The sequence below is a fragment of the Ambystoma mexicanum genome, chromosome 5q (genome assembly GCF_040938575.1).
Source record: "Ambystoma mexicanum isolate Mex_15411 chromosome 5q, UKY_AmexF1_1, whole genome shotgun sequence".
NCBI lineage: Eukaryota > Metazoa > Chordata > Amphibia > Caudata > Ambystomatidae > Ambystoma > Ambystoma mexicanum.
In genome coordinates this window covers 107,965,006-107,977,152 of record NC_090933.1, presented here as the reverse complement: position 1 = coordinate 107,977,152, position 12,147 = coordinate 107,965,006, and the positions used below count along the sequence as shown (strand labels likewise).

General features: G+C 47.6%; 1 protein-coding gene across 1 annotated transcript in view; it reads left to right on the top strand.

Moving 5' to 3' along the window:
- The window catches only part of GALNT12 (polypeptide N-acetylgalactosaminyltransferase 12), a 548,792-nt gene that overhangs the window by 269,142 nt on the left and 267,503 nt on the right, over nt 1-12,147 (top strand). Inside the window, exon 5 of the mRNA XM_069620610.1 lies at nt 9,659-9,776. Coding sequence (XP_069476711.1) covers nt 9,659-9,776 — 118 coding nt within the window. The remainder of the gene's footprint in view (nt 1-9,658; nt 9,777-12,147) is intronic.

Below are 12,147 nucleotides of genomic sequence, written 5' to 3'. Positions count from 1 at the left end.
CTGGCCAATTTGTCCCTGTCTTAACCTGCCAGAGCATGCAAAACCCAGCAAACCTTACAAATCAGGGGCTGGGCCCCCACTTACTCTGTGTAGAGAATCTGCCGAATTTCAAAGGTGGCCCAGGAGGGTGAATATTTGTGTTGAGGGCTTTGGTCTTGCAGCCCCACAGGTTCGTCTCCTGCCAAAGACTCTCTGGTAGCCTAGCGTGGATGTCTGTGGCCGCGGAGGATCCCCCCTGTTCCTTGGCAGCTCTACACGCTTTGCTGACCGCCACCTTGTAGCGGTTGCTGCTCTACTGCTTCTCTTTGGTAATGTCATTTGGTAGGAGGGGCTTTTGCATGATTGTCTGGTCGCAGGCTGATGCTGCTGGTAGATGCTGCTTTGTACTGATTTTCACAGGGTGCTGCTCTGTTGATTTCTCGTTACGGTTCCCCTTGTCTGCAAAGCGAAAAAGACTGGCGAGCTTCTTGGGGTAAAGGCATGGAGTGAGACAAAGTTGTATTTCCAACATATAAACTGGCACAAGGGGAAGGGGTAAAGATTGCCCCTCCCCCAGCAGCTGCCTTCCCCCCGCACGAACAGGGCTGGCACTGAATTGGTTTCTAGTGAGCCTGGCCTTCCCCTTTAGACAAGGCCAGAGTTCTGACTTTGTCCCACCATCTTGACAACAGTGTTTAGTGATAGTTTGTTCCGCGGGAGACTATCTCGGAATTAACGGAATCCTAGAGGAGAGCCCCATCTTTGTAAGGTTCCTACAACACCATTTGAGTAAACCCATATTGACACTTTTAGTATAGTTGACCCTCCTGAAATGTAGGCTGAACCCTGTAGGTATTTATCCAACCTACCTAGGCTATTGTATTGTTTGTGAATAGAGGTGTTTATTTACATTTTATAACAGTGCCCTCTTTCCTTGTGCCTTGTTTTATGATAGTCCATTCAGAGGTCAGGATCTCAATCAAATCAAGCTCAGATCATGCCGCACTCCAGAACGTTCTCCCCCTGGTAAGAGGTTGAGATCGGCTGATAAAGGTACCCCAGGAGGGCACCTGTAAAGTCAAGCGCTGGTGGTTGGTCCGGATAGAGATGCTGCAGATGCGGGTCCTAGTACAGGGAATGCGCGCTGCCCGTTGCCTTGCCCATCTACGGTGAGCTTGCCAGTCGCCGGCGTAAAATCCTCGAAGCATGGTGTGTCATCACGGGAGACCCCAAAGAAGCACTCCTGAAAGGAACCCTCTTCAAAGCCCTCAGCGACACCAACATCCACGGCTTCCTCAACGACTATAAGGCCGTAATTTAGGGCGCCTCCAGCCACGACTACATCGACCGTCTCTCCGTCGATGGTTGCTCCATCATCGACTGAAGTAGACTCTTCTTCGTCAATTATCCTGTCGACATCCACCCCATCCACGGCCACTTCGATGACAGCCTTGTCGACGGCCACCTCGTCGACAAAGGAAAGCCGCTGCCCACACCTACGGCGAGGGTTTCGCTGCCTCCAAGGCCAACGACCGTTCAACCACTAGTACTGCTTCGACTGCTGCTACCCGATCGATGAAGGCCCAGGTCGTATCTTTAGCCCTGAGGGAAGTGGCTAGACCAGGAGATTCATTGCCACCGGTGGATTTTTTCCCACGGTGGTAGGTCCGAGAGAGAGCTCCAGTGGTCCTTTGCCCATTTAATCTACGATGATGAAACACGACAGGAATGCTTGGACGCAGGTGGCTACAGCCCCATAGGCATGGGGTTGCTAAGGCACACAAGCCTTTTGAAGCGCACCAGCACTTCTCCGATGGCTCTAGCCATCCCTGCCCGGTATGATGGGGAGTTATGATTTAAGCTGGGCATGCTCCTGAAGTTCCTGCCAGACAACAAGAGGACGGAAGAGCTCACTCTGTTTCAAGAGGGGGAGGTGGCCTCCGATCATGCCATCACAGTGGCGATGTATGTGGCAGATTCGGGCTTCTGGCAAATGGGGATGGCGTAGCGCTCTGGCGCCAAGGCTGGGTGAAGGCCACCAATTTTAGACCAGCCTAAGTGGTGGATATGCCTTTCGACTTGGATAATCTCTTCGGAAAGGCGGTGGATGAGATGCTACAGGCCATCAAGGCGGACACAGAGATGGCGAGGTCCCTAGGGACTTCACAGTAGCGCCGCTCTTCTTCCTTTTGGTCCTCCCGGAATACGTTTGGAAGATCTGTCAAGGGATACACCTCCACTTCCTACCGTCAATCTTCCTGTTCCATGGCGCAGGAATCATACAGAGGTCGGTCCCCGGATTTTGGGGGAGGCTTGCAGCACCGTTGGTGCCCGCAGGGGAAGGAGCAAACAACCAAACAGGCCTGACTTTACACAGGGCCGGACCCCCACTTCCGCACACCAGTGCGAGGCCTTCTGTCAAATTTGGTCGATGCCTGGGAGAACATCACCACAGACAAAGGGGTGCTGGACATTCTGCAGCCAGGACACACGCTGGAGTTTGAACGCAAGTGCCCTCGTATTCCACCTCTAATGAGGAAGGAACAGCTGCTACGTGAGGTGAAGGCCATGCTAGCAAAGGGCACAATAGAACCTGTCCCACTGCAACTCCGGAGCGTAGTTCTGATACTTTCTGGTCCGAAAGAAGTCAGAAGGTATGGGTAGCACCCAATCCTATGACGCCTCAACAAATACCTAAAATCCCAAAAGTTTAGGATGGGCAGGATGCAGCAAGTGCTCGGCCAACTGGAGGAAGGGGATTTCATGGCAACTTTTGATCTGGAAGATGCCTACTTCCATGTCCCCATTCACCCAACATCAGAAATTCCTACGCTTCATAGTTCTGTGGCGTCACCATCAGTTCAAGGCACTACCCTTTGGCCTGAAGTCAGCGCCAAGGGTATTCATGAAGTGCTTGGCCTCTGTAGCAGCACATCTACATCTCAAGGGCATACACGTCTACCCGTACCTGGATGACTGGCTCGTCTGGTCAGGTTCCCTGAGCCTAGCAACGCAACACACAGAGGAGACCATACGCCTGCTAACGGAGCTCGGATACTCTATCCATAATCCAAAATCCTACATAACGTCATTGCAGGACGTTCTGTTTTTGGGGGCACTCCTGAACACAGTGGCGTCTCTAGCTTTTCCCCTTGGAGGAGCGGGTGCTGCCCATCCTGGGGAAGGTTAATCGTCTATCCACCATCAGATCAGCAACCATCCTGGCGATCAAATCGCTACTGTGCGTGAGTTCCTTCCTGCATATACCTGATCCCATTCTGCAAGCTGCAGATGAGGCAGTTCCAGGAGTTTCTGGGTTGCAGGTGGCACCAGGTCATGGGCAATTGGACAGACAAGTTGACGCTCAACCTGGAGTTCAGGCAATCCATCCAACGGTGGGGAGTACGCTCGCACCTTATTCAGGGTTCCCCATTCCGGACCCCTCTGCAATGGTCACTACAGATGCCTCGGTAGACCGAAGTGGGGGGGCCACACCAGACAGTCCCACGCCAGAGGCCTTTGGCCGCTGGAGGAAAAGAATCTGCACATCAATGTGCTGGAACTTTGGGCCATCTTCTGGGCCCTCAAGTCAATATTGCCTCTGCTGAAGGGTCTAGTGGTCAGGATTTTCACAGACAACACCACCACAATGTTCTACATCGGGAAGCAGGGCGGGACCCAATCCCCTGCTCTGTCTTTGGAAACGCAGACCCTATGGCACTGGGCGATCCTTCAACACATGTTCCTCGTATCCTTTCACCTGGCAGGCGTAAGGAACACCATTGCGGATGCCCTCAGCAGGGAACTTCGGTCCAATCACGAATGGGAGATGCAGCAGGACCAAGTAGTGCTCCTGTTGCACCAATGGGGGTATCCACAAATCGATCTGTTTGCCACTGCAGCAAACTCCAAATCCAAGTTGTTCGCCAGTAGTTTTACTCAGCCAGGGAGCTTGGGGGAATGCCTTCTCACTCAGATGGGAGGGTCAATTCCTGTACACCTTTCCTCCGATTCCTCTTCTGTTATGTGTCATCAACACAATGAAGCAGTGCCATTGCAAAATGATACTCTTTGCCCCAGCGGGACCCCACCAGATATGGTACTCAGACCTGCTCTGCATATCGGTGGCGCCGGCCATCAGGCTGCCTCCTTTTCCCAACCTGCTCTCCAGGGAAGGTGGGACCATCCTGCATCATGATCCAGCCTTGCTGCTGCGGCCTTAGAGTTTGGCCATTAAAACCTTGCGGTGGAATGTAAAGCTGTTCTTGCCAAGGCCAGGGCACCCTCTACTCTATCGTGCTACAGTCACAAACGGAAATGCTTCACAGTGTTGTGCCAGACTCAGGTAATCATGCCGCTGCATGTCACTGCTCCTCAGCTCTTGCTGTACATGCTCTCGCTGACCAAGTCTGATTTGGCCCACACCTCTAACAAGGTGCATTTGGTAGCTATTTCACGATACATGTTCGCCTACAAGACCATCCTTATGGTCCCACAGACTGGTCAAGTTCATTGTGGTTCGCTCAAAGGGTTTCCGGAAGACGTCTCAGTTCTTTGTGAACTTTGGTCCGAGGGGGAGGCCCTGTCCAAGGCTTCCCTATCCGGATGGCTCTCTGGCTGCATTATACACTGTCATCATCTGGCCGGCCGAGAGCCCACTCCACCAGAGCTGCTACAACGGTGTTTCACTCTGGTGTTCCCCTGCTGGACATTTGCAGGGCTACTACGTGGAGGTCAACAACACCTTCACGTAAATCTGCTGTGTCGACAGGGATTACAGGGAGGACTCTAGGGTCGGCCAAGCAGTGTTGCGCAATCTGTTTGTTTGAGGTGAGTCTGTTCCAAGGGTAAGTATTGTACTTCTGTTGAGCCTTGCCCCCTCCCGAGGTTGTGTACGTGTTACTGCTGCATAATCGTATTCATGAGCATGTGAATCCATGTCAGACCCTATGCTGGAAAAGGAACCAGTTACTTGCCTGTAACTGTTGTTCTCCAGCATGGGTCTGGCATGGATTAATATGCGAACCCTCCCTCTGTCCCTGCTGTGACTCTTCTGGGTTCATACTGGCACATCACGTGCTTCCATTCTGAAGAGGGCTGCCGGTGCCGGGACTCAAGGAGACGATCATCATTGGATGGGTGCAGGATGACCTGGTCTACAGTGATTGGATGCAAGACAAAAGGCAGTATTCAAACTTTTAAAGCAATACTAGTTTATTTTTCTTACCAAGGATTCCCAGCCTGACGAGGGGGAATATTCATGAGCATGTGAATCCATACCAGACCCATGCTGGAGAACAACAGTTACAGGTAAGTAACTTGTTCCTTCCTTACTCAGGCTGCATATGTCAGCAGCAGCCAGCATTAGGGTCAACCCGGACTTCTTGCCCGATACAGCCACAGGGCCTGTGGAGCCGTTGGCCAGTCCAGTGGCCATTGGGCCCAGACAGAAGCAAAGTCCCCATACCCTTTTGCATGGCGGGCTGCAGCGAAGAACAGGGCTGCCCAGCCCTGAGCCGCATGTGCTAGATGATCCGCAACCACATGGCGCAACAATGCCTCCTTTCGGCCCACCCTGAAGAGAAACCCTCCCGGGCTGCATATGCCAGAAGCAGCCCAGGGAAGAGTGAAGAGGAGCACAGTTGATGTTGGCCCTACCCCGTGGCAGATGTGCGGGGGTTGAAGATAACCAGTGCCGGTCTGCCGCCTCGATGCGGCCTGGGTGAAGCGCTTGGTGGGTGCACCAGAGCACTGGAAGGTTACACATGGGGATTCCGGAGGACTCCTCAGGAGTGCAGGCCACCTGTGGTAATGTGGTGTCCCCTGTGTTGGACAGGATACCTCAATGAAGAGAACAGTGCTGGAGGAGGTCCAGCACTATTCAACAACCTGGAATATACCCGGCCTACCCACCAATGATGACACAAGACAGGTTCTTGGAATGGTGTGGCTGACTGTAGCAGTCACACACACGCCACACATGTATAAAAGGTTAAATGTTAAAAGGTCAATGTGTAAAATTAGGTGTTTATGTATACGTCTAGGTATTTGTTTAGGGTTTGATAGATATTTCGTCCTTTAGATGTATATGTTTATATACAGTTATTTATGTATGTTATTTGTATAGAGGGGAGGTAAGCATAGGGATACCTTGGCATGCAGTAGGCCAGCTAAGTGGTGGCTAGCCATAGGCTGCCCAGGAGATGGTACTACACACCTGGGCCCTCCCCTACAGTGGTTGGCACCTGGTAGATTGTAAGTGTACGTCCCGTCAGTCCAACCCTTGGAGTTGGTTCTTGAATTCTCCCAGGGAGGGTGTGCTGAGTGGACAGAACCCTTAGAGGAAAATCATGCCTGGGGAAGAAAAGTAGTAGGAGTGTTAGGTAGGTTAGAATCATTAATGTTTATGTATCCGAGTTATGTTTCAAATGAAAAGGGGTCCCCTTTGTATCCCTTTAAGAAACCTTGGTGTCTATGTTGCAGTGAATGGGGCAAGGTAAGAACTTCGAACATCCCCTGTGAGACTAACATCTCTCTATTGCAGGTTGCCTAGCAGCCCTCTACTTGTAGTTGGACTGTGGGGAGTGGTCTCTCCCTGATCTAGGGGGTAAGGGGCGTGCAGAAGATCCCAGGCCAAAGCAAGAAAAAAACCCAAGGCTACGCAAGTCTAATGCATGTGGCCCTGTGCCAGCATTTTTCAAGACCTCTAGCCCCTAAGAAACACCATTTGAAATTGTCATTTGAGTGCATCAAAGTTGAATTCGGTAATTTACAAAGCAATGCAAATTCAAACAGGAGGAAAAGCTAGAATACTTTAGGCTTGATCTGGCTATTCAAGCATAATCTTGGTATACTGTTTAAGGGCTAAAGACTAGGTGGAAGGAGTTACAGATTTCTTGGTTTCTGAGAACTCACTTAATTGAAGCATCTTTGTCCCAGATCCTAAATACCTTTCAAGCAATGTACACGTGTCTAGGGTAGATATATTACAGCCAGCTGCAGAGGGGAATTTTCAGACTCATTTGGAATTAGAAGCATCCACCCAGAGAAGCGTGCTGAGTATTAATGTGCTGTGGGTTGGGGCAAGCGCGTTGAGTGCCTCTATCCATACCAAAAGGTACTTCAGGGCATGTCAGTGGGCCCAACTAGTGGATTGATACAAAGGTGGTTAAACCTAAAAATGGCTAGACATCAAGTAAGCTGCAAATGTGATCCTTCTGTAAAGTTTTCTATTCCTCTCTTCTGCAACAGTTTGTCAGGTGGAATAGTGTTGTATTCTGTCAACGTGACCATCTCCTACTGAGACCTAATAAATGAGCAATTGGCACGTGTAATAGCAAAGGTAACCTGGTCCCTTTCATTGGAAATGACGTCTTTCCAAGAATGAAACCGGGAAATTGTTTACATTGGGGGGGGGGGGGGAAGTGGTTTACTACACAGAAACAATTGTACCTAAATATGTCACTGATAGATTTCAAATAAGGTAGTTCGACTTGGAGAAGAGGAGTAGTTACACTATATAAATCTCAGACATTGACTTTCTAACCCTGACATTTACTGTAAGCAAATGGGAAGGTATTCCAATTACTGCAGTTTTTTTTTTAGAATAATCTGGGGAATGGGTCAATTTTTAGGCTGTGCAACCCCTTTAGGCAGGGAGGACGTTTAAAATGATAGCGATACAAGATTCGGACTGTGGGTCCGAAACTGCGCCTAGACCATGTAGAGATCCAAGCAATGTGAGGAAAACCTGTAAAGAACATATTTTCAAGTGAACTGAACTTGCAGTTTTGGAAAGGGAACCTCAAACCTCTTGGTGAACTATAATATTAAACTGAACTGTATCGAACCCAGAGAGTGGGCCACCTTATGGTGAAAATCCTCTAAAGAAGAATCCTTCATATTTGAACTCCGCAGCAGAAGTCCATTGTTGCTCCAGACTTTTATGTTGATCACATTTCATTTTGATTGATCGCATCACTATTAGTCTTTTTCTTAGTTTTGAGAGCAAGCCTAGGGCTTTTTTGTGACACAGATTGGGCCTCATTACGAGTCCGGCGGTATCCTGCTTGTTTTTCCGGCTCGGTTACCGCCGGACTCGAATTACCATTCCGCCTCCGTGATTCCCGGAATTACCGGGGCATTACAAACCCGGTGACCCAGGAATTCTGGAGGCGGAATTCGGTAAATCCCCATCCCCATCCCCATTCCCATTGAGTCCTATAGGACTCAATGGGAATGGGGATGGGGATTTACCGAATATAGGACTCAATGGGAATGGGGACCATGGAAAGACCAGCACCATCTCGTGCTGGTGCTGGTGCCGGTGTTTCCACGTCCGCCTGCAGGTGGGTGGTGTTAAACCTGCCAGGTCAGACCTGGCGGGAATGACACCTCCGCCTGCAGGACTCCGAATCACCCGCTATGGAAATAACGGTGGCGGCGGGTTTACCGCCACCATTATTTCCATACCGGGTGACTCGTAATGAGGCCCATACACTCTTGTTTTGGACTCTTTGACTCGATCTTTAGTTAATTTATGCAGGAAAACCCTGACATAGTGATAGGGCCAGAAAAGTATTCATCCCAACCCAAAGTATTTTAAGGGGTTTAAAACCTGCAACATCTGTGCCTGGATCAATTCCTGATACCATGGCTGCCTCACAATGCCTAAACGGTTTGTATGGGTGATGGGACACGATCCTTTGTTGTATTGGTATGGTTTTGAGACACGCCAACACATTTGAATTGCGGTAATGAGATTTTGTGAGACTACATTCTTGAGACAGTGGTGGCAGTGAAATGGGGAGGGAGTTGGAACTGGTGGTTAAAGGGGATGCCTGCTTTTGGAAGAAGACTATTACAAAGTGTGGATACTAGTTTTAGAGGGGCTGTTTGTGGGTATTAGGTGCGCAGCTGAGGTGGGTTCTGTGGAATGAGCTGATAAATGCTTGCGTAGAGGAGGTAAGGAATAGGAATGGAGTTTAGCCCTGCCCAAGGGGTGGTGGATCACTAGGCTAAGGGGCCGATACTTGTTTATGGGGTTGTGGATGATGGGAATCGTGGATAATGGAGTGCAGGCCTACATGTCATGGGGCAGCGGGTTGGCCGTGACTGGGGAAGAAGCTAGGGCAATTATATACCTGTGTGAAGAGGGGTTAATGGTCTATGGCATGTATCCCTGCCTTCAAAGTGTCTGAAGGCAACTAAAGAGGAACACCCTTGATTTTTCGTTCGTTTTTGCATTTAAGCGACCTTCCAAGATACTAAGAGCGGATGACTTTTAAAATTTGCATTGAAGTTTTTTGGTCATTGTCTCCTTTGGCCCTTTAGAACGATTTTAGTCTGGTGTTTTGTTCATGAATAGTGTTTAGTCATTGCTGATCATCCCACAACTTCAACTTCCAGATTAACCCATTGGAACCGTGTAATCAAACGTGCTTTCCATAGAGTAAATGGGCTGTGGTTGTGTGATTGGTTTAAATTATATTTTAAATCGATTGCCGTTATAAGTGAACACATTTTTATCCCTTTGATGGATTTTTCGTTTTGATCTTGTTTCTTAAACCACAGATTATAGTAAATGTTTTTGTCAACAGAATATGAACCGAAAATGAAGTTATTTTCTTTTTTGTTGTAATCTTTTCATTGTTAATCTTAATTGCTTTCTCTTTGTCAGATCCCCAACAATGGCTGGTGGGCTGTTTGCTGTTAGTAAGAAATATTTTGAATACCTTGGCTCTTACGACACTGGAATGGAGGTGTGGGGAGGAGAAAACCTTGAATTCTCATTTAGAGTAAGTATTTCAATTAAGGTCTCATATCAAAGTTTCAGTCCTAATGTTTTAATTATTTTCTGCACCTTCGCCAAGTAAAAGTTCAAGTAAATGTAAAGCGTTAGAAACTTTTTTTGTTGTTATGATTGTCTGATTTTCTTAAGTGCAATCCGTTGGGAATGATCATTTAGTAACATATTTGTTTCAGAAAACATGGCTTTTCCCACAATAGATCCAACTTCTTGTCTGAATTCACTTGCTGAGGACACACACTTGCTTATGTTTGAGCTGTAGAAATACACAAAATACACACACATGTGCTAACCTTTGTTTGTCCAGCGTCAGAAACACATGCTCGTCAACTGCGTCAACGCCCGTGTGCCACTACTGGTCAAGACCATTGCCTGGCAGGACATTTTGCACCACGTCAATGCAGTTAGCACATGCCAGCGCCAGTCTGCTGAGGTCAAGAAAAAGTGGTCTCATCTAATTACTGAGCGTCTGTCATTTGTCAGTGTATGAAACAGACAACATAGCTGATTTTACAATCCACTGGGTCCTATCTATACTTGGACCCCTTTTCCTGCCTTATTGTGTTTTGCCCAATTGCTAAAGCTTGTAAGAGATAGAATAGAGCCAAGCATACACTGAAATTGGACAGAAAATTGGCATAAGGAATGGAAGTAAAGGTCTAGCTTTCAATGTCATGTTCCTTTCTTTATAAATTAGTTTTTAGGCTTTCACAAAAAGCCATACAAACAGTAAAACATATTTATTTCCATATTGATATTAGGGATGTAACGGTATTAAGGTATACCGTTAAAGATACCATGAACCACTCAATTAAACAATAATAACCGTCACATTGTTTATACCGGTATACCGTTTATACCGTTAAGTGTGCTTTTCAATCCGATTTGGAAAGGCTGCAGTAAGCAAGTTCTGCGCAGTCTTGGTCTTGCACTGTTGGATGTGCCATCTGCAAAGTAGTTTCAGTTGGAGCAGTTTTTAATGCCCTTCAATAAACCACACGTGCCTGACACAAAATCAATATGTTAGCAATAGGAAGAATAAATACAGTGCCAAGAAGGAAAAGGGTTTACTTTGGGTTGGCGGCTTTGGGGTTTATATATTTATAATGGATAATGTTTGCTAAACATATGACAATGGAGGATTTCCCTGGTTCTATCATTGAATTTACATATAATAAGTCACACTGTGAAATTCACTAACCTCTGTGGGTATTCCCTACTGTCATACCAAAGGGTAACATGTTGGCCCGCAAGTAAACTAAAGGCTGTAACGTAAAGAGAGCGTGCGTGCGTGCGTGCGTGCGTGTGCGTGTGTGTGTGTGTGTGTCTGTCTGTGTGTGTGTGTGTATGCAGACAAGCTTATACTACCATCATCCTCCAATGATCTGTGGCATGCAGGTTATAAAGATGGCAACATTTTTATCTTCCCCAGTAGCCAGTGGGGCAGCGAAAAGCCTAAATGACCACTTAAGAAAAGCTATCAGTTTACTTTCCCAGTTGCAGCAGGCCCCCCTCCCCCTCTTCCTCTCCACGTGTGTTTGTGTTTGGTGGAAGCAAGGGGTGGCATTTCAGTGGAAAGTATGTTGAAAACCCCAATTCTGGCTCTGTGTGCCTGGTTTTGTTTGTGATGATAAATCTGACAATTTGTGACCTTTTAGAAAATATTTGTTAAGATTAGTTAACTCCGCCTGCTATACCGTGATAACCATGATATACCGTCATTTGGCAAGAAGTTTATCGTACCGTTATAAAACTAATACCATGACACCCCTAATTGATATGCATATGATAATTACAACATTGCACAACTTTCAGTATGACATATATTAACTGGTGGGTTATATAATGACAATAAAGAATGTCATGTCGAAAACCAAGGACAGGATGCTCCGATTTGCATGAGGGGGAGCAACGGACTGCTTCAAAACACAATAACCAAGGTGTAGAGTTTGTGTTTTTATTAACAACTTCAGATGTTAGTAGGCAGGATGAGGAAGAAAGGCCAAACTAAGGGATCCCTAGTATTGTCCTTGTCGTTCTGTGGATTCCCTCCACCCTAGCTCAGGCATCCCAACTCCCGGACAAGATGTTGTAATGAAAAACTTGAGACCGGTAACAGACTGTCTAGCTCTAATCTAGAATAGAGTGAAAGCTGAAATGCCATAGCCTTCTCTATACGACTCACTCTTGGACGTCCTAACGGTACCCTACTTTGATGTTCTCACAGTGCTTGTGTAAAGAATGTTAGGATGATGTGTCAACACGCTCTTTCTTCTCCTTGATGCTTATTCTCTCCTTTCTTGTCTTCCTCATTCACACCCTCCCTATCCTTCAGGTCTACTCACATTCCTTTCTCGCTC